Source organism: Mus musculus, chromosome X (genome assembly GCF_000001635.26).
Source record: "Mus musculus strain C57BL/6J chromosome X, GRCm38.p6 C57BL/6J".
Taxonomy (NCBI): Eukaryota; Metazoa; Chordata; class Mammalia; order Rodentia; family Muridae; genus Mus; species Mus musculus.
The window spans coordinates 71,950,000-71,972,770 of record NC_000086.7 but is presented as its reverse complement, the minus strand read 5'-3'; the positions used below and the strand labels follow the sequence as shown (position 1 = coordinate 71,972,770).

The following is a 22,771-nucleotide window of genomic DNA, read 5'->3' as shown; positions in this document are numbered from 1 at the left end:
ATATGGGTAGTCTTCTAGGATCTATGATCGACCAGGACAAGGTACAAGTGGATGCCATGTGATCTTTATTTTTAATCATTATTTTCTTATACAGAAAGAGACAAAAGTTAACAGCTAAACTCAACAATTGTAAAAAGGGAGCCAGAAAGCGTGCGTGAGAAAGATCAGAAGCAAGTTGGTTTGTTGCCCCTAGGCCCCATTTGAAATCCCAACATATGACTAAATGTACAGACGCTCCAGCTGACATCAGTCAAGACATGAGTATGAGCACAGTTTCAAATGGTACCAAAATTAATCCATTTCACAGTAATCATTTCTAGAAGCTCGGGGTTGCCATTGTCACAAATTCACAATGACAGAGTAAAACAGCAGGTGAATTCAGGTCTGGGAAAATGGCATCAGAGAGGCAAGACAGGTTGGGTGGCAAAAAGCAGCTGGAGGGTTGGTCCCAATCCTAGCTATCAGTCTTTATGCTCGCTGGGGGCTGGAGAAGGGCAGGCACGTTCAGCAGTCAGATAGCAGTACAGTGAAACAACGGTTGAGGCATGGAGCTGAGGGCGTGTGCTATTTGGAGATCTTTGTCACAGAAATTCTTCCTAGAGAGAGATTCTCCTTCCACAGCCTGGGAAAGGAGACACTCTAAAGTTTGAAGACTTGAGGGTAAATGAGAGCAGGCGGTCTGTTAGTGCAACGTCTGCTTTACAGAACACTTACAAAGACACATACTTGTATTTAAACTGCAGTCAAGATCACAAACTAATTTAATCACAGGATAAATACAGACATGGAGTGAAAGGCTTTAATATCTAACATCCCCACAATGGAGAGAGAACAAGGGATCACCCTGCACAGAAAGAGCCTTAGACACAAGAACTGCTAAACTCCAAGCTGAAGGCACAATGAAGGGATCCTTGGTACCTTGAGCATTTCCTTTGAAAAAGGTACCCATTTTAAACAGAATTCCTTTTATACAGATGAAGACTGAATGAAGGGAAGACGCTTTCAAATATTTTTATATAGCAAGAATAACAGTTACTGTGAATTATCTCGATTTGGATTTCCTCTAAGTTCTGAATTAGTGTGCTCAAATTAATGGGCTTTTACTGTACTTGGAAGCAATTTCATTGCAGCAGTCTAAAATTAGCTAATTATACTGATTAGTATTAGGAGATTTCAGTGGGGAAGATCGGTGACGCCCGTGAATGGAGCTTCAGCACTTGACAGGCTGAAAAGCAGCCCGACCCAGCAGCTCAGGATTGACTGAGCAGACACACAGTCAGAGCACACACTCTGTTCCAAAGACACTGTCCTGGCAACTCAGCCTCTCTCTGCCATCTTCCTCCCACTTGAATTAAAAGACAATCTAGTGGCAATATTGGATTTTTTTTCTTGGTTTTCTCATGGGATGCCATTTGCTTGTCAAAAGATCTGTCAACTCTGTCTGGGATCTGGAGAGTTACCATCCAGTGGGAGAGAGGAAGCATCTGGCTCTAACTGCTTAAACAAAAAACACTGCTGCCCCTAATCCCTAGTGTTTGAACTACCAAAAAGACAATATCGAAACAATTGGGCAGATGCTTGTTTGCTGGAGCACCCTAAGGAATTCACACTAATGGCAGTGGAATTGGCAAGTAGCAGAGGAGGCCTCAGTTTCCTGGGTGGAACTGCTCAGCCAGGGCGCAACACAGAGCTGTGCAAGGGTATGCACATGCCAGGCACCTGTGCGCCCCACTCTTTCTCTTGTGCTTTCATTTTGAAAACCCAAAGTGATGGGCAGTCTGGGAGGGGACATACAGGGTTGCCATTCTTGTTTAAAAAGTCTTAAAAAGGATTTGTTTGAAAACAAGTGACAGTCATATTTTAAAGCCTTTTCATTTTTAGTGAAAAGTATCTAAGTCAATAGTCACACATCTACACACACACACACACACACACACACATGCACACAAGCACACAGAGACACACACATTCATTTTCCACCTGTCTCTCTCTCTCTCTCACACACACACACACATGTACACAAGCACACACAGACACACACATTCATTTTCTACCTGTCTTTCTCTCTCTCTCTCTCTCTCTCACACACACACACACACACATTCTATGCCTCTGTCTGTCTCTGTCTCTGTGTGTGTGTCTCTGTGTCTGTCTCTCTCTGTCTCTCTGTCTCTGTCTCTGTCTCTCTCCCACACACATACACACACAGGTGTGCTCAGATTTCCTTTAGTTGGTGACATCTACAAAGATAGGAGATAGGAGCTGAAGCAGAGGGCACCGGGCCCAAAAGACATGTGAATGGGAGAAGGGTCCCACAGAGTTCAGGCCCCACAAGATGAAGACAGACTTCTCTTCAGAGCAGATCTCTCTTAGGACAAATAGAATCACACACCAGCTATCATTTCATAGAAGCAAAATGAGAAAAGACAACGTGCCCACATGTATACACACACACATGCACACACACACATGTGCACACAAGTCTTAAACAAACAAAATGTGGCTACTGAAGTGTTAGCATCATATCAAATCAATGTCTATACAAAGACAGAGTTTGAAAAGTTATGTACAGGGCATTCATAAAAGCCAAGTGTGCACCTTGAGGAATTATGCCCATTATATATGTACTAAATACTATGCTGTGAAAACCATTGCAGAGGCCTTGGCACAAGTCACCTGGGAGAGCTCTGTGAAGCACCTGACCTAGAACCCACAGACCACATCCAAGGAGCTGCTTCTCGCTCACCCTGCATCCAGTTCTCAGCCCCTGGGGGCTACCTGTCACTCTCTATAGGCCTTGGGAGTCAGTTTCCTGCTCTTACTTATACATCCCTAGCCTCTAGCTGTCAGGGAGCTCAACAGAAAAACCTCAACACAAGCCAAAGGCAGTGGGCATTCCTTGACATACTCTCTGTGGCCCTAGTCAGTGGAGCCTATGTCTGAGTCTCTGCTAGCTGGGGGAGGACTCACATTGGGGTAAGTCTGTTTTCATGTATCTCAGATCACAATCAGGCACCAGCGTAACAAAATGCTGGGAGATGCTGGGCTGGCCCCAGAGCTTTCACCTTCCCCAGAATCTCCAACATGTCTGGATGAGATTGATACCAATCTCTACCATGAGAAAAGCATGGGACTTCTGAACCCCAAATCTCTCCATGCAGAAAGGCAATACTAGAAGACCAAGGAAGTGAAAGAATAAAAGGAAAAAATGGGAAGAAAGAAAAGGGAAGAGGGAAGACACAAGGAATGAAAGCAGGAAGGAACAGAGGAAGGAGGTCAAAATGGAGGGAAAGGGGGAAGAGACTTTGGGGAGAGAGGAAGGCCCAAAAAGGGTCAAATGGAAAGAGATTGACTCTTCAGGTTGACACTCAACATCAGTGGCACTGGAAACCCTCTGCTAAAACCAGTCCCTTTCAGCTACTACTTATTTCAAAAAGAATCTTACTATGGGCAAACTTCACTGGTTCCACAGTGCTTCAAGCACTTCACAAATATTAGCTCCATCAGCCATTTCTAATGGGCCAGTGAGGTAGGGGAGCCACAGGGTTCAGTTCTCCAAGCTGGCAGCCTCACTGGGGTAGAAACACACCCCTAGGCATGTCCTTAGCGCTGGATCAGCCTGTAGAAGTCATCTGGGGCCTCAAGGCAGAACTGCATTCAAGGAATGTGTCTCAGTGTGTGCCTTGGAAGGCTGTTTGGACAGAAGGAAGCTTGTCGACTCTGTGGGCTGGGAACCACTGCAGTTGCCAGCAGACCCACGCTCTGCACTCTTTTTGGGCCCCACAAAACTGTGCTACATATTTCAAAGCACCGCAGAGGAAGAATGATTTGGCATAGAGGCCAGGAGAATACAGCGGGGGCAGGTAGAGATGGTGTCAGCGCTGTCTTTTACTTTATCATTGACAGTTAAAGAGCAAGTCACCTCTGCCCAATGTGTTCCAAAGCCTCACTGAAAACAGATCAGCCCCTGGCCATGGCAGAGCGAACCCCAGGTAGGCTTTAGACCCCAGCTCAGAGGCTCCCCCACTAAGAAAAATTTTAAGACACACTTTGGGAACTTCTCCCTGTAAGGGCACCATCATCAGGAGAAATCACAATCTAAAGTTCAAGTTCAATGCACCTATTTACCAATATATATATATTCTAATACTTCAAAGCCAGATAGCACAGTGCCAAGGAGGTGGATCTCATGGTTTAAACTATCCTGTGGATTAATCAACCCCACAAAGGAGGAATCTTGAGCTCTCTGTGCCAGTCTGTAACAGCCAAGGAGAGGCCCTGGACTTCATGAAGGAAGGGGTTATCAGTTGCCCCACAACAGAGTACTCCAAGGCTATACCTGGACTAATGCCAGTGGGGAGTGGTTAAACACAGATGGTACACATCAGAAACAAGATGGCAGAGTTCAAGTGGGCCCCGTGAGTGGTCTGGAAAAAAGGAGCTCTGCCACACAGTCCACTTCCCTCCTCCTTCCCATGCCCTATTCTCCTGCCAGGTTGCTCTCCACATAGATTTCACCCTGGCCAGGTGCATAGGGTTGGGTGTTGGAGGAAGGCTGTGCCAAGGTCTGTTCACTTGATGTCTTTTGGAGGGTACAGATGGTCCAGGAGCTATTGTTTTCATCTATGGTTCATTATTTGTTATAACTTGTGTTTTGTTCCTAGTAAATCGTTATTTCTGTCCTCATAATATAAGTGAGAACAGGAAGAAGTGAAAACTGTTGAGAAAAGAGAAACTGTAGGACTGCCTTGACCTCCTTATCGCCGTGGCCTAGGTCCCCAGACAGACCCACAGCCCCAGGGGATGATTTTGTGCTCATTCGAATCACAATCAACACTATGGGATGGTTCCTTTGGCATAAGATAAGCCAGTCCCTAATGAGAGGGCAGGATAGTGGGGACTTGGTGTCAGGGAGGAGGTCTGTAGTTCTTCCCAGGGGGCTCATGCACTTGTCCTATGCCTCCCCCGACCACCACACATACACACACACACACACACACACACACACACACACACACACACACACACCTTCTCTACCAACTGACTTCCTACAAATCCACAATTAGGGAATTATTTGGCAACAAGGAGGCTAAGGCTGTTTTGTGGTGGCACAGTCTTTCAGAAGTCCAAAAGGAAGCAGGCTACCTCTGGCAGAGGCTTTCATACAGGCCATGGCCTGTGCTCAGCTACTTGTCTGCACTGGGGCTGGCTGCCACAATCTCTTCATACTTTGGGGGAGGGTCACTGTAAGAGACACTGGCCTCCTCACTGCTGCCCTCCTGGGGTGCAGTCACCTCCTCATAGGAAGGGGGAGGGGTAGCACTGGATAGTCTGGAGAGAGAGAGCTCAGGGAGGTAGAGGGTACTCTCCAGCCTGACAGTGGTTCTGCCTCCCCGGCTGGGTCCCATAACTATCTGTGGGTTATTTCCTGCCTCACGGTGCCCAGAGGACTCTCCCTGGCTGTGCACAGTACCTCTGTACACCATGACACGGGGGAGGTTGTGCCCAGCACGACTGGCTAGGTATCGGTTCTGAGCATAGGAGGGGTGGTGACGAGTTGCTTTCTGCAGTTGGCACCTCCAGATGATAAACAAGGCAATGACAATCAGCAAGACTACCCCCAGAAGGGGCACCACCACATACATAGCATCTGAGCTCTGTGAGGGGTCTCGAACTGAGTAGACTGCGTTTGGGTATCCCTTCCAGAACTCCATCTGCAAAAGAAGAAGGGCCACTCAATTCTGAGGAAGACAGACACCAGGAAGTGCTCACCTAACATCCATGTGTTAGACATCTGAGGCCTCCAGCAAGTCCTGTACCAAGGACAGGCTTGTGATTCCTTCTCCACCCTGAGCCATCTTACTGGCCAGAGAGAGCTCTCAGAGAGTCTAGCGAATCCATCAAGGTTGAGAAACAAAGCTCTCAGTGAAAGAAGTCCACATAAAATCATTGCAACCCAACTGACCTAGAGGGACACCCCAGCATTCTTTTTGGGCTCCAAAAGGCAGGAGGTAAGCTGGGGTGGTAGTCTTCCCTCGTTTCAGACCTGTTCTCATTATTCCCAAGATTGTACATCCTCCCAGAACCCAGCCCCAGGGCAGTACATGCCGTTTTCTCTTTGTTCTCAAATACTTCCTTGACCTCTTCATAACTGCAGATCTCTTCCATGCACTCCCGCTCAATGGTGCCCTGACGTAGCTCCTCCAGGAACTCATTGGCACGAGGAAACCGTTTCAGGACTGCATGGGCATTTTTTGCTTCTAGAAATACTGAGGAGAGAACCACAGTGAAGCAATTCAGTCCCTACAAACTAGACTGGCCCAATAATGAAGGGAAATAGGGCAAATCCTATAGGCCTAAAGCCTGGACTCCAAGCAAAGACCTGGCCTATTGCAGTGGTGATGGGAGGGCTGCCTTTCTATGATGCTGTGCTCACCAGCAGGAGCTCAGGGTCCCAACATGGCCAAGGTCCTTTCCCATACAAAGGAAAATGAGACCCCAACTAAGAAGGAACTTAAGGCGAAACATGAAGAAGGATCAGTAAGAACTCTACGTATTGCAGTCTTAGAAAACATCCAGTAGCTTCTGTATCTTTCTTGAAACAGGAAAGCCAGAGATCTTACCACGAGCGCTCTTCCTCTTCCAGGCTGCTACTGGAGGGACTGAAATAAGGCATGAGCTGTGACTTTGGAGGATGAAAGCAATCACCAATGGTGGGACTGCTTACTCCTCACAGTAAGTGATGCCCCTATATGCCCAGGCTGACAGGTCTGGCCTGCAAGTCCTCGTTCCAATGATCCATGAGCTGTTGCATTCATATACCCCAGAACCACTCAAGGAGAGAAAAGCTGAAAAGATGGATGCGTTACTTCTGCATGAGCCTGCCCAACTCAGATGGGTCCAGAACTATTCACTTACCAGCCATGATGCTTCTTCAGCTCCAGTGTCTCACTTGCCTGTCAAGGGAGAAAAGAAAATCATGGTGAAACCTTCTGGGGTCTGGAATGTGACCTCCCACCAACCTAGCGAAAAGATCAAAGCAGCATCCCATGAGGAACAGCACCCTCATACAGCCACTCCTAACTCCTGCTGCTTCTGCTTTGTCCCAAAAGACCTTCTCCAGAGCTCTCCAAAGCCCAGGAGAGCCTTGTTCTCAAACACAAGACACAAAACATGCGCGCATGTGCGCGCACGCGCGCACACACACACACACAGAGAGAGAGAGAGTGAGAGAGAGAGAGAGAGAGAGAGAGAGAGAGAGTTAGTTCTGTGAGTCTCTGACCTAACACTCCCTATCCCTTCAATGAATCTTTTCCCCTTCAGAATGGAAAGGACCCCAGATACAGATGAGAAATCAAGCCCAAATATGGGGTCAAGTAAAGGAAAAGTTAAGCAAATTGACCCAGACAGAGACAAGATCTGGAATTGCACTTGATGGTGAAGATGAGTCCCAGATACCTCTAGAGATGAAAGTATTCCTTTAATACCAAACTCAATGCAACAACAACAACCATCTCAAATAACCCAGTCTAGCTGAGACTGACATACAGTAATCTATGCATATCTGTTGTGCAGGGTCAGACCCACTGTGTACAACATAGATATAGTCTTACACTCCCTGATCCAACTCACTGGGCTCAAACTCAGGCAATCTGCTCAGCTCAGTTTCCCCAGAAAGAGAGAGATGTTTGAACTTCTCTGGAGGCATGCCCATCTTTTATCTTAGCATTAAAGACTACTGCAGCAGACAACCTTGGTAAAAATATTTAAAAGATCAACACGAAGACACAGGCCTTGGGCTATAACTTGTTCATACAGCATGTTCCAGGCATATCTAAGAATGTGGGTTTGTTTTTCAGGATCACAACTCACAAATAAGTAAGTACAACACAATATAATAAATCTGCAATGGTAACTTAGAGGAGAGGCCTCTATCAAAAAGTACCATCATAAAGCCTTTTTCTACCAACACAATCCTAATCTCCTACCCATACACATATTCACACATATTTGGAAGCACTGTCTAAGCCATCACCTAGGAGCAATCATCCCTCAGTTCCCCTCCCCAAGCAGAAGCTCATGTTTTAAGACTAATAGGGTTGTGAGACACATGAGCTTTGGAGCCCATTACACTACCCTTTTTGCCTAGGCTGCCAGGAAGTTCAGTGTTAACATTGATGGCCCAATACAAGTGCTCTAAAAGCCCAGCTGTTATGCACACATGCTTTTCTGTCCATAACTTGGTACAATATTCTATTTACTCTTCCAGAGTATAATCCTATTGTGTGTTTAATATATGTCTTCTTCTATGGAAAATAAGGAGGATAAAAATCATGAATAAATTTTAAATGATGGGAAAAGTAACCGATCTCACAGTCATCTGTACTATCATTGTATCATGGGGCTTTCTCTTTAGAACAAATGGAAAAATACCAGCAGACCACTATATACCTCAAGTTTCACAATGACAAAAAGAGAACTATCAAAAAGCCTATGGTGTCCATATGATGAGGGTGCAGGGAGAATTGGATTAGGGACAGGATGTTTTGGTTAAAGAAAAACAAAGCTGTCACATCAGAGTTTGAAAAGAATGAGCAAAGCTTTCACTAATTAGAAAGCAAATATATCCCATTGCTTACTGAAGTGAACTGCGGAGTTTTAAAAAAAATTTACATGGAAAAATTATATAAGAACTTTACATACAGCTATCTTTGGTCCCAACCTAACACTGGACTTCCGGGCATTCATATGCACATACGCCATAGCCCCAAGTGTGTGTTATCCTGTCCTGGAAAAGTCATTAGTTCATTTCTGAGCCTCAAAGAAGCCAGGATCTCCCCCAGAGAGTTCACAAACCATGGACCACCCTATTAGCAATTCTGTAGCCACCACCACTATTGCTGCTGTTGCTGCTATAAGGGCTTCTCCCCCTCGCTCCCCAAAATGTAGTGCCTGCTTTTTCCCCTATAAATACTCCATCAATAGGCAGTTACTATGGCAACAGTGAGGAAGCATGAGGGCTCCACGACAGAAAACGCAGCTGCAGTCACGCATATATATGTCCCTCCAGCCCCTGGTGGATACTGTACAGCTGACTGTAGGCTAAAAGAATTTTTAACCCACTCTCCACAGGAACACAGCTGAATCCTGATATTCTAGAAAGGAAGGAAGGCAGAGAACTAGCCACCACAAAGACCTTCCTTAACTCCACCCCAGGCTGAGGCCTCTGGACCCCAGTCTCTGGGTCAAAACTCCCAAAGTACCTCCCTTAGAGACTGGTGGCCCCCGTGAGCACCTGGCGTACCAAGACCTGGCCTCCAAAGCCACTTCTCCAAATCCTAGCCCCTGTGATTTCCATCACTCAGAACTGCTCGCCAGGAAAGGGTTCTGCTATTTCCAAATCTCGTGATTCATCAATTCACCACAGGCAACTCCCAAATTGTGCTTCAACTCAAACTCTGGGGTCTCTTGTCCCCTTCCACTCATACCGGCCCTGAAAGGGCCTGGCTTCGCCCACCTTCGCTGGACACCAGCGCCCTTGTGAAGAACTCCTGCTTCTGGCCCAGCAACACTGTTCTCCTGGGATCTACTCAAGAATCCAAACACCTTGGCCTGCTTGACCTCCAAATCTTCCCTCCCCAACAGTGCCCGGCTCCCAGCTCAGTGGTCCTGAACACCAAACCGTGCCCTCGGGGCTGGGGGCATCCAACCAAATGGCCTCACCGTTCTCCGGGCCCAGGAGGCGGCCGCCCTGTTTGCGCACGCAGCCCGCCACCCCTCTGCTGCTCCTCTTCAAGCAGGGCCCGTGTCCCCGCCCACCTGCTCCGGGTCGGCCAAGCCCCCGGCCCATCCCAGCGGTCTCCTCCCTTAGTCCCTCCCTGTCCCGCTTCCCTCCCACCGCCCCTGGCGCCCCATCGCCCGCCAGGCCCGAGCCAAAGAGCGCCTGGAGCCCCCGCCCCTCGCAGCCAAGCGCACAGGCCTTGCCCATTACCTCGGCACCCCCTGCCTGCCCCTGCTCTCCTCTGGGGGCTCCGCCAGACCCTCCCCCCGCACTCTGCCGAGCCAGCTCTGGCCTCGCGCCCCGCGCCTGGCGTGCCACTCTCGAGCGCCAAAACCGCCTTGCCCCGATAGCCAGGCCGCAATTGTCGCGCTGCACCGCGCACCAGGCCTCCGGGCCAGGAAAGGAAGAAGGGGTGGGGCCGGCTGAAGCGACCTAGGGCTTAGGTGGGGAAGGCCAGCAAGATGGGCCAAGGGGCGGTGGCGCGCACCAAGCACTGCGCGCCCGCGCCCAACTCCGCCGGCGCCGCCCCTGACTGCGCCCGTGCTGCTGAGGGGCGGGGCCTGGCCGGCGGGCTTGGGGCTCCCTGGGGACCCCTGGCCTCCACCTTGGCCCAGAGGTGACTCGTGGCGCAAGCCCTGCGAAGACCAGCCTCAGTAGGTGCCGCATCAAGGCCAGCGTTCCAGGCGTCTTGGAGCCGCAGAGTCCGACCTGCCTCCTGGGCCCCACCCAGGCTCACCTGCTCTTCCAGCCAGCCTGGCCTGGGTGCCTGCTAAGAAGAGAGGGGCGCGTGACAGTAGGCCCAGGCCGCCTTCTGAGGCACCTCTGCCCTGCTCCTTCTGCCAATTACTGAGTGACCTTGGTTTCCTCACTTATATCCCCCACCCTGCCTGAGAATGTCAGGCTTTTCTCTTGCGAAATCTGAGAAATGGGGAGAATCCTGATTTGTTTTTCCCCACCAGTCTGCAGCTAGAAGAAGGAAATGGGCACCCCTGGGAAGGAGCAGAAGGAAAAAGAAGATGCAAGCTCCCTGTAGGCCTGCAAAGAGAGTTGGGTGGAATACACCTCAGTCTGTGGGAGGTTCAGCCTGGCTAAAGAAAGCTCTGGTAGGAGAAAACCATTATTCTAGGAATTGAGGTTGGACCATAGAGAGAGGCAAGTTGATTAGGGTCTGGGCCTTGGGAAGCATAGGAAGTGCCCAGTGTGCCATACTGGGTTAACAGAGAGGGCTCTTTTCAGCACAGCCCTGTGCCTAGGGTTGCCATCCTCCCGTAGGCACTGCATTTAATAGGATTGGGCCAGAATAAGTCCAAGATTGTGAGAAGGGGTGGAAAGAGGTCCTGGAGTCCCATAGCTCTAGCTTCCAGAGCTGGTCCTTTGTTGCCCCTGGACCTGTACTTCTCCTTTTTTTTTTTTTTTTGACATACCCCATTGTTTTTCATCTGTGCCATGGACTCAAAGGCCTCTCTTTTCCTTTCCCTAAGTTTCAGGAGCCTTCTTTGCCCGTGAGAGAGCCTCTGTAACCTTTAGTCCTTGGAAAGCCAGGAGGTGAGCAATGCCCATGGGCAGGTTGCACGAAGAAAGATGAAATGCCTGGTGGATGAGAGTGCCTTTGGTTGGTGCAAACAACTGTGTGTAGATGTTCTGGCTGGATGTTAAAAGAGTTGGATGGAGTCATGGTCAGTGGGGAAATGATAAGGTAGTTTCAGACCATCAGCATGCTCCTGGGCTGATTTCAACCACAGGCCCTTGGGTACACAACCCCAAAAAAGATGACAGAGTGGAGTGTACTTATGTGCACAAAAGAGTATGTGACATCTACTGTCCTCCCAGCACCTGCACTTGAGCTGCTTGCTCCAGCAACACCAGCCTACTTCTAGTTCCTTCTCCACTCAGATGCCTTTCCTCCTACTATGGGTCAGGGCACTTTGTTCATTCTGCCTACGCAGTTCCAATGAGATCTGTACTGTGAGGTCTTGCAAGGCCTTCCATCCCTTCCCACGCTGACCATTCCATTCTTAACATTGTCTACAGGGACTGGAAGCCTTAGGGCCTCTGTGCATGGTAAGGGAGGGGAAGGAGGACAAGCAGGACCTCAAGAGCAGAGCTTTGATCCACCTCTTGGCAGGACCACACATTTATTACTCTTTGATCTTAAGCAAATCAGTTGATATCTCTGTGCCTCAGTTTGCTTATCTGCCAAATAGGAATAAGACTAAGAGTGCCTGCTCAAAGTGTTGTTCAGAGAATCATTGAGATGATCAGTTAAAGCCTGCCTGGTGTTTATAAATGAGCTCAAGACACAGTAACTCTGGCTTGCATTCTGTGCATTGGGTGCCTTCTTTCTCTTGGAACTAGGAACCATATATCTTCCTACATCACTGGCATCCAGCACAGAAGTTCACTCACAACATGTGTTTGCTAAATCCTGGTATATCTGAAGTAGTGAGCTAGAGTCAAAGCTCACTATAAAATCACCACCATGAGGTTGGACCTGCTTCCTCCCTCTGCCAGCCTTGAGTACCCTGTCCTTTCCTGTCCTTCATTTTCACCAATCCCATCCCATCCTCTCCCCAGTTTTTCTCTCCATTACCCCACCTTGCATTTTGTCCTAGACATATTTGCAGATACATTACATTATTTTCCTGATGCCCATTTATCACAATTGAACCCTTCTGTGAGTCTTCTTTCCAAGCCTTGCTTCACCCTCAAGTCAAAGCACTGATCTTGAGTCCATTTTCTCTGCACATTCTTCACCCTCTATACAGTATAGACTGGTTAGATTGTATTCTCAATTGTGCCCTTCATTCCTTTACATGGCTGCCCTTGCCTCACTACTTCAGACAGTGACTGTATTTGGAGACAATATCTTTAATCATCAAACTGAGGTAAAATGAGGAATTTGGGATGGACACTAGTGCAGTGTAACTGGGATCCTTATTGAAAGGGGCAACTTAGACACAATCACACAGAAAATGATAATTCGAGGACACTGTAGACAGCCATCTACAAGCCAAGGAGAGACATCTCAAAAAGGAACCAACCTTGCCAACATCTTGAACTTCATTTTCCATCTTTGAAAACTGAAAAAAAAATTCTCCAGGACAGCCAGGGCTACATAGAGAAACCCTGTCTCAAAAAACCAAAAAAAAAAAAAAAAATCTATTCTCATCACTGCACTTGGGGGCTTTTCTCTGATATCCCAAAGCCATATATCCTTTAATGTTCAGTGATGTTTTATGCCAGGTGCTATTCTAGGACCTAAGGATACAGATGACAATGAGCTAAACATACATTAGGACTTCAAGGTCATTACACAAGACCCTCTACAGGAATTCAGATATGTAGGATAGTGAGTGATGACTGGCTCAATAGAGAAAATGTAAGCACAGTTAGGTGATTAAGGAGGGATATGGTGAGAGCATATCCTTATTGCTGAAAACTGAAAGACAAGAGGAACTATCTTGTCCTGGATAGACAGATTTACAAGTGTAAGCACCCCAAAAGCAGAGTTTCATCTAATATGTTCTAGTATAGGACAATAATCATACGAGGCCTCCCAGGCAATCATGGGCAATTTTGACTGTTAGTTTAAATGATATGGAAAGAAACTGAGGGCTCTGGATAGGAGAATATCAAAACTTATCTATTCTCATGTAAATTATCAGAATGATTTCCTTATGAAAGTTGGATGTCATAGGTGGACTCTAGGACACTTCTGTGGGGCTGTTAGAACAATCCAGGAGAGGGATGATGGTGACTTGCATCAAGCAGTGGGAAGGAAAGCAAATTCTGGATGGAGTTTGATGGAGGATACTTGAATATTAGATAACAGCATAGAATCTAGTAAAGACCTACAAACAAGAATCAAAGATATAAGAATGATGGAGGTGCTTTAACTAAGGTGCAGAAGATAACACAGAGCTGGATATATACAGAAGTCGATAGTGCTGAGTCAATATCAGAAGTGTAGATGGGGATGGGAGGTTATCATTTAGTTAGCATCAAGCCAAAAGAGAACTCTTAGCAAGATTCTGTATGTGCAGAAAGAAAAGCACTTTCAGAATTAAGCCCTAGACAATCCTATATTTCAAGGCAGAATAGAGGATGAGGAGCAAATGCAAAAGGCAGAATAGAAGGATGGGCTGGCAAGAGATGAACCCACCAGGATATGGAGGAAAACAAACAATGGTAGCAGGAAGACTGGGGAGGGGATACCTATTATTCCAAACCCTCCCTTGGGAGATTAATATAGAAGAAGAAGTTCAAGGATATCCTGGACTTGATATGAGTGCCAGCCCAGTGGAACATTCAGTAGGGAGGGGTATAGACTAGTGATTTGAGGGGAGGAAACTTGAAATCTAGTCTCCTAGGAGACAGAAGAGTTCATGTTCTCTGGAACTGTGGCATGATTGCTGGGCTGTATCAAGAACCCACTTGAGGATTAATGGCCCTTACTTTAAAGTGAAAGTATTTATTCAGTGTGCTGATTTTTGAAGCCACATCCAATTGCACAGGTGCAGAGTCCAAGTAGGGATTTTGACAGATGAGTATAAGGAAATGACAGAGGACTGCCAGAAAGTTGTGTGTATTCAAGGAAAAAATTCACACAACTAATTGTGGACTAACGGCTGCATACAGAAGAATGTAAGGCTTGAGCAAGATTTTGATGAGAGGCAGGATTTGGTGAACCAAACATAGGATCTCTAGATGGCTACTGGAGATCTGGATACACCATAGGGAGATTCTAGAAGGATGTTGTAAGTAAGCAGCTATGGTAGTGAGCAGAGCAGTAAGTCAGGAAGTAGGAACACAGGAGCAACACAAAATCACCATAAATGTGCACATTTAACAAAGTCTGACAGCCTGAAGCCTTCCCTGTTTGACAACTGCTCACCCCATGCCTTGGGTTCATTGTGAACCTAAGGGATGCAGCATCCCCAACCGTGACCTTACCACACAGCCTCACAGCTCCCTCAAGCTACCTTTTCCTGTACATCGCCCCACCACTGAGCATTACCGCAGATACATTCCCTGAGCTGCATGCAGCCTCTCATCCCCTTTTCAGCCCTGCCCTTGAGCCTTTTCTTCCTTTTTAAATAAATGAATAATATAGCAAGTAATATATGCTAGGGGATAGCTAAATTAAGCTAATGAATAAATTTATGGTTCACTTATGGTGAGAACACTTAAAATTTACTATTAGCATTTTTTTCTGATATATGGTGAGAATACAATGCGCATTATTGCCTGTAGTTACCAGGCTACACTGTGGATCAGCAGAACAATTCCTACTCTCAAAAAAAAGGCCTTGTGTCCTTTGACCCCATTCTCTCTACCTCTGTCCTTCCACCTTAACCCCTAGTACCCACCATTTTACACTCTAAGGGATTCTGTGACCTTGATTTCTTTAGTTTCCACATACAAGTGAAAGCATGTGATACTTTTCTTTCTGTGCCTGACTTTTTTCATTTAGCATAACGTCCCTGGGCTCATGCCTTATGTTGCAAATGGTAGGATTTCCTTGTTTTGTGACAAATTAATATTTTGTTGTATGTATACACCACAATCCTGATAACATGTTTTGACAAGGACATGGAGAAAATGGACCCCTTGCATAGTATAGATGGTAATATGAATTAGCACAGTCGTTGCTGAATCAATGTTAAAGTTGCTCAAAAAGTTGAAAACAGAATATCCTCCATAGCATATAATGATAATGTGAGTACACACAAAAGAGATACCTGTAATTCTATATTTACTGAAGCACTATTTACAATGGCCAAGAAGTAGAAATCCATACACTTCTAATTGAATATCTATTATGTATAAATCAAACTGTCTGCTTTCTTCCATTCTGGTTGGAAAATACAATGCATCTTTAATTTTTATGGCTTCTCTTGACAAAGTAGAATAAATGGGCTTCTCTTGACAAAGTAGAATAAATGGGCTTAAGAAGCAAGGAAGTCTCTGGGAGCTCCCAGGGATCTGGGTTTATTGATACTGTTGTTCTTCCTATAGGGTTGCCATCCCCTTCAACTCCTTCAGTCCTTCCCTAACTCTTCCATAGGGGTCCCTGGGCTCAGTCCAATGGTTGGATGTAAGTATCTGCATCTGTCTGAGTCAGGTGCTGGTAGAGCCTCTCAGAGGACAGACGTGCTAGGCTCCTGTCTGCAAGCACAACACTGCATCAGTAATAGTGTCAGGGTTTGGTGTCTGTGCATGAGATGGATCCCAAGGTGGGCCGGTCACTGGATGGCCGTTCTTCAGTCTCTGCTCCATTTTTGTCCCTGCATTTCCTTTAGACAAGAACAATTCTGAATCAAACATTTTGAAGATGGATGGGTGCCCCCATGCCTCAACTGAGGGTCATATCTATCTACTGGAGGTGGTCTCTTCAGAGTCCATCTCCCCACTGTTGGACATTTCGGCTAAGGTCATCCCCACTGAGTCCTGGGAGTCCCTCATATCCCAGATCTCTGGGACTTTCTAGAGGTTGCCTGTGTCCCCACGTGGACTGATCCATGGCTTCTGGCATATATGTAGCCAAGAACTGCCTTGTCTGGCCTCAATGGGAGAGGATGTGCCTAGTTCTGTACAGACTTGATGCCTCAAGGAAAGCGGATGCTGGGGGCAGTAAAATGTGTAGAGGAGGGAGCACCCTATCAGAAACAAAGGAGAGGGAGGGTGAGGTGAAGAACTATGGGAGGGAGGACCAGAATGGGAGCAATATTTGAAATGTAAATAAATAAAATAACTTAAAGAATAAAAAGAAGCAAGGAAGTAGAAATTGTAGTGTTAGTGTTATTAGGTCAGCTTATGCCTCCCTCAGGCCCTACTGTACAGTCTTTCAGCAATTTCTTCTACCTACACATAGCCCATGGTATTCCTTAAGAAGCCTCCATCTGAGGGACTAAGGCCCTGAGAGTCCAGGGACATCTGTAGAATGACCCAAGACTGGAGGCTTGACCTTCTAAAAGAAGGAAAAATTTTCTTTGGTAGGTTTGCCTGACTTTTACTGGATGATCATTATCCTTTGCCTACCTGCTCTATTTGAGTGTAACGAAGCCAGTAAACTATATCTCAGTACCCTCTACCCATCTCCCTGCATCCCCCTCCCTCTCCCCACCTCAGGATATGTCTTTTTCTCTGTCTCTTGCAAACTTATTCCTTTCTATCTGAGCCATCAGAATGTTTGCTAGCTGTTACATACCTGTAGTCTCAGCATATCAGAGATTGAGGTAGGAAGATTACAAAGACTTGAAGACTGCCTTGGATATCAAACACACAAAATATGAAGAAAACCAAATGAACTTCCGATGGCCCAAAATGGCAACTTTAAGAGTGAAGTGACTGGTGACAGACTTGAGAGGTCCTACACAAGGTCAGTACCTCCTGGAAGCCCACAAGCCTGTCTCTTCTGTTGGGAATTAGTCAGGTCAAGGTATCTCACACATGCGTCTCTTGAGCCTCCACTAAGGACAGATATGTTCAGGATGCTAAGAACAGAGCAATAGGCTAAGAACACTGAAGACTGTACCTTCAGGGCTGTCACAAGAAGGAAAACAGATGACATTAGTAATTATAAACAATTTTAAAAAGAAGCTGTGAATTTGAGAGAGAGCAAGGGAAGTACATGAGAAGGATCAGAAGGAGAAAAAGAAAGAAATGAATGATGAAATTATATTATAATTTCAAAAATTCAAGTGGAAATATATCACATAGTATTAAGTATCATCTAGGGCAGCAAGATGGGTCACAAGGTAAAGTTATTTGCTGCACAGGCCTAGAGTCCTGAGTTCAATCTCTGAAGCCCATATAAAGAACATACGAGAATAAAATAAAATTCAAATTAAAAAGCCCTGACAAAAACCTGTAATATCAATACACATTTTTTCATACACACGAAAATTAATTATAAACTATTTATTCTAATATTAACTTTGTGAGTTCATGGTGATTTGTGATTTTAGGAGGTGTTAATCTGGCCTTTGGATAATTGCCCTGAAAGATACAATCTTTCCCTAATGTGGAAATCCTGGAATTCTTGCTCACTAATTCGACATTGTGATAATCCACCTTCGACACATCAAGTTTGAGAAAATAGCACAACAGAAATTAGGGATCGCTGGAAGTCCTTCTACAGTTTATACTTCAAATAGTAGGAATAATGAAAAATGAAATATACAACATAGTGTTGCATAAACTAACATCTACTATTTAAAATAGCAGAACCAAGGAAAATGTGGTAGAGTGTATTACAGAGACAGAAAAAGGACAATTGTGTGGAAGCAGGCCATAGGAGCAGATGACTCACAATCCTTTCCTGCACTGTGAAGAGCTCCTAACTTTTCGTTTGCTCGCTAACTGCATGCCCTCTTCTTTTTTCACCACTGTGTACAGTTAATTTTGTTGGTATGTGCATGGGTTTGAAACTGTCCATTGAAGCATAGGTAACTACCATGGTTCACACTCCTGAAGAAAATGTACTCTCCCTCCTCCAGTCATCAACTGACAATTGCTTCTGAGGTAGGTATGGACCTCATTAGTACCTACTAAATCCATATGGAGATACAAAATGCTGACTGTTATGTTTTAAACAAACGCTACACTTAAAAAATCTATAACAAAACAATAAACAAACAAAAAAAAAACCCTAATGCTTAGAATTGTTAGCCTAGTTAAGAACTCATGGACAAGGAGATTATAGGACCTAAGGAAAAATCCACCACTATTATTTTGCTAAATAGTCATAGTATCAAGCTGTCTTGAAATGCCCATCCTCCGACCTAGGTAAGTGCTTCTCCCAGCCCTCACCAGAGAAGTTTCTTTTTGCACTGAACTCCGACAGTTAGTGCAGGATCTTCTCTGATGAGAACTGAGAGGGGTGAATTAATCTATGGGAGAATCTGTTAAGAGGACATGGGAAGGTTGTAAGAGTTAAAGGTCAGAGAGGACTGCTGCCTAAAGGTCAGACAGGACCTTTGCACTGTGAATGTAAGCAGCTGTGGTTGTCAGGCACTGTTCTTTTTGGAAATTTTTCTGTGAATGCATATCCTTGGACTTGAGTATTCTCTATTAAGGTTTTCAATCTTGTGAGCAGTGTTGAAGTGCTGATTGTCACAGATTTAGCATAAACATTACTGGTAATGAGGTAAGGAAGAGGGAAGGGAGGGAGAGAGGAAGGGATGGAGGAAAGAATGAAGGAAAAGAAAAGAAAGGTAGGGAAGATCTAACTCCCTCTTCTGACTTCTTTGGGCACCAAGCACGTGTGTGGTGCACAGACTTGCACACAGCAAAAACATACAAATACGTCAAATAATAGAAGAAAGAAAGAAAAAGAAAGACAGACAGACAGACAAAAAGAAAGAGCAGCAGGAAGGAAGGAAGGAAGGAAGGGAGGGAGGGAGGGAGGGAGGGAGGGAGGGAGGGAGGGAGGGAGGGAGGGAGGGAGGGAGGGAGAGAGGGAGGGAAGAAAAACAGTGCTACTAGCTGAGAGATATAATGTTCAGTTATTATACTCCAGACCTGTTCTCAATCAACAGCACACCACAAGGAATAAGTGGATTTCAGTGGTGAGCACACAAATGTCTTTCAACAAATTCTTAAATGGACTCTGCTCACCACTTCATGGACTTTGAATCATTGGATTCAGCTTAGCCGGTTCATGTCACTCTTAAGGGGAAGAATCTTTTGTTTTGCTTTGTTTTGACCAGTATGATATTTCCATGATCCTTTCTGTGGAGGGACAAAGTAGTCCCCCATTGAATTATTTGGAAATTATTCTATATAAAATGGAAAATACAGTCATTATCGCTTTGAAATTCAGCTGTCAACATTTCTAATACAGTTGTTATTTAAAACCTGCAAGGATTGTAGTTTTCAGGGTTTCTGCTTTCAGGATCTCAACATCCAAGATTCTTAACCTTTCAGGACTGTGATGTGAGACTGGACTACACAGCAAGACCCTGTCTTAACAACTCTCCAATACATAAATATATCTCCTTTCTGTCAAGCTCTTAATGGACCTTTGTATTTTTCCCAGTGTTTTTTAATAACAATTTTTTACTTTAATTTTTTTCTACTTATTCACTTTACGTCCCTCTCACTGCCCTGTTCCCAGTAACCCCCTCCCACACTCCTTCCCTCGTTCCCCCTCTCCTTCTCCTCTGAGCAGGTGGGGCCCCTAGGTAATCCCCCGACCCTGGCACTTCAAGTCTCTGTGAGGCTAGGTGCTTCCTCTCTCACTGAGGCCAGACAAGGCAGCCCAGCTAGTAGAACATATCCCACAGACAGGCAACATTTTCCAAGCCTTATTTAAAGTCCTTCACTAAACTTTCTAGTGTAAAAAGATTTTCTAGAATGTATATGTATATACATACTTTCATATGTTTTTCACAATTGTGAATATGATTTATTAGTTATCTCTGGTTTCTGAGAAACATGCTAATTTTTGTAAAAATATTCTATACTCATCTTTGGTTCTGGTTATTGAAAATATCATAGAATCTGCAAATAATAACAATGTTCCTTATCTCTACTAAAAGATCATGTATACACATAATCTAGTTTAATGTAATACTACTAATAAATTAAAAGTATTTTATTGTAGGGGGTAGGATAGGAGGTTTATGGAGGGGAAACCAGGAAGGGAGATAACATTTGAAATGTAAATAAATAAAATAGCCAATAAAATATTTTAAAGGGTATTTTATTAAATGATTCTAATTCTGTTAAGGATTTTGCTTTTAACCTATAAATTATGTTCAATACTCTACTAATTATATAAACCATTGGGTTATACAAGACTATTTTCATATAAGTATACTCTGTACTTTGAGAATATTTTCCAATTTTGAAAGATTTTCAAAATGGTTATAAACTATTTGTATGGAGGCTTCAAATTTTCCAAGCAACTGGTATTTCCATTTTCAATTACTATTCATGATGATGCACAGGAAATATGCATTTTCCTCTTGAAACTGGAATATGAATCATTTGGATAAAAATTCCTAAGTTAAAGAATCTAAGTTGTTTCTTTTCTTTTTTAAATATTTTGTCCATATGTCACGCCTTTTGACTTTCTTTGTTTCTTTTTCAGTATGTTTTTGTTAGTTACTTTAATGTAACTAATGTAAAACTGCTTTGTTTTTCCATAGCGAGTGTTTACATTTGTATTAAATATAGAAAGTCTTCTCTTTCCCTCCAAGGATCAGAAAGATGTTTGCTAACTGCCTTTATAGTTGGAAAAAATAGCCAATTCAAAGGCATACCAGCTCAAAGAACATGATGGCTTCACAGTGCTTTCAAAGCTCCTGGGCCCTCACTGAAATTGCTTCTCCTTCTAATGTCCACCTTGCTTCTTTACCTTGTGATATTGATATTGAATCTAAATCCAGGAAAAGCCTGCAAAAGCTAGCTAGAACTGGCCTTTCCATCATATTTACCTTCACTTTAAAGCTACTATGTGCTGCCATTAGAGTTTTATGTCTTTCATTCTTTTTGTTAAAAAATAAACATGTAACAATGATCTACTTTGTTCTCTGGAATCTAGAAAGAGGAAAGACCAATCTCTACTCTCACTTTATAATGCTTTTCATTTAGAATGTGGTCATAAACTAAATAGTTACATATTGAACCTGCTTTAAGTGCATTTATTTATTTACTTATTCAAAACCAAAACATATGTGCAAATAAATATGATGGTGTTGAGAGGCCAAACCTACTCCATCTTGGAACTGGCCTCTATCTTTAAAGAAAAAAAGTCTGAGAACTTGACCTGCAGCTGAACCCAAGCTGCACCCAGGTACCAGGAAGGACCCCATGGCTTGTCCTTGACCTATACCCCAGAGTTACTCCCTAGCTACTTCCTAGCAACACTTAATCAAAGATTAGTCTGATTGTTTCAGATGTACTTTCAGACCATTTGTGATTGTTCACAGTCTTGCTTCAGGATACCCACCTGTCATTCTGTTAGATGCTTGCCAGGCTGGACAGCCCCTCACTCACTCCCATTCCCTATAAAACCTTGTCCGGCTGAGGGTTCGAGGTTGCTTTGCCTTCCCATTCTGCTGTGTCAGGGTTGGGTTGGAGGAGAGCCCAAACCCGAGCTTGTAATAAAGAGATACAGATGGGATTACATCCGAAATGTCTTCTTGGGTGGTCTTTTGGGGTTCACAAATGCTTCCAGGCACAACATTCATACTCTTTGATCAAGGAAGGAACCATACTGGATATGACAAAACTTCACCAGGGACTTTTTTGTTTTGTTTTGCCTTAAAGAAAAGTTTTAGCAAGATAGATGTACTCAAACCAGTCTTTAAAAACAAACAAACAAACAAACACCTTTCTTATATATTATCAACAACCAGTTAGTATGACACAATGCTGTGGAGAGTTTCAAACAAGAGAATGATACGATATGCTTCATAGAGATCACATCGGGTGCTGTATAGATAATGGGACTATAAAGCTCACTAAAGCCATGAAAGGGGCTTCATCCAACAAATTATAGGTGCAGATGCAGAGACCCACAGCCAAACATTAGGTAGATCCTGGGGAATCCTGCAGAAGAGGAGTAGGAGAGATTGTAGGAGCCAAAGAGGACAAGGACACCACAAGAAAGCCCATAGGATCAACTAACATGGACTCATAAGGGCTCACAGAGACTGAACCACCAACCAGGGAGCCTGACTGGATCTGACTTAACCCTCTGTGCACATGTAACAGTTCTGTGACTTGATCTTCATGTGAGACACCTAACAGTAGGAGCAGGAGCCATTTCTGACTCTTTTGCCTGCTTTCTTCCTGCTAGATTGTCTCCTCCAGCCTCAATAAGAGGAGAGGTGCCTAGTCTTACTGCAACTTGATATTCCAGAGTTGGGATGTCTGCCCTTTTCTGAAGATAAAGGAAGAAGAAGGAAGGAAGGGGAATAGGGAAAGTGGAGAGCACTGGGAGGAGAGAAGGGAGGAGGAACTGAGATGGAGATGAAA

The 22,771-nt window shown here is 44.7% G+C and overlaps 1 protein-coding gene across 6 annotated transcripts; it reads right to left on the bottom strand.

Annotated features, from left to right (window-relative positions):
• Positions 1-48: 48 nt before the first annotated feature.
• On the bottom strand, positions 49-10,607 carry Prrg3 (proline rich Gla (G-carboxyglutamic acid) 3 (transmembrane)). Of its 6 annotated transcripts, XM_006527924.4 has the most exons (5): positions 9,724-9,880; positions 8,994-9,155; positions 6,919-6,956; positions 6,109-6,269; positions 49-5,714 (listed from the first exon to the last, which is right to left on the bottom strand). In XM_006527924.4, the coding sequence occupies exons 3-5, from the start codon at positions 6,923-6,925 to the stop codon at positions 5,187-5,189; spliced, it is 696 nt and encodes a 231-aa protein (XP_006527987.1). In that variant the 5' UTR covers positions 6,926-6,956; positions 8,994-9,155; positions 9,724-9,880; the 3' UTR covers positions 49-5,186. The 6 variants fall into 6 exon arrangements, with proteins under 6 accessions (XP_006527987.1, XP_006527988.1, XP_006527990.1 ...); XM_006527925.4 differs by lacking the exons at positions 8,994-9,155; positions 9,724-9,880 and adding an exon at positions 10,518-10,607; XM_006527927.4 differs by lacking the exons at positions 8,994-9,155; positions 9,724-9,880 and adding an exon at positions 10,386-10,466.
• Positions 10,608-22,771: the final 12,164 nt, after the last annotated feature.

Bases quoted from the DNA above. Each gene is read 5' to 3' on its own strand.
- Prrg3 (XM_006527925.4), bottom strand. The intron at 5,715-6,108 runs GCATGTACTGCC...CTTCTTTTGCAG, and splicing joins TTGAGAACAAAGAGAAAACG to ATGGAGTTCTGGAAGGGATA.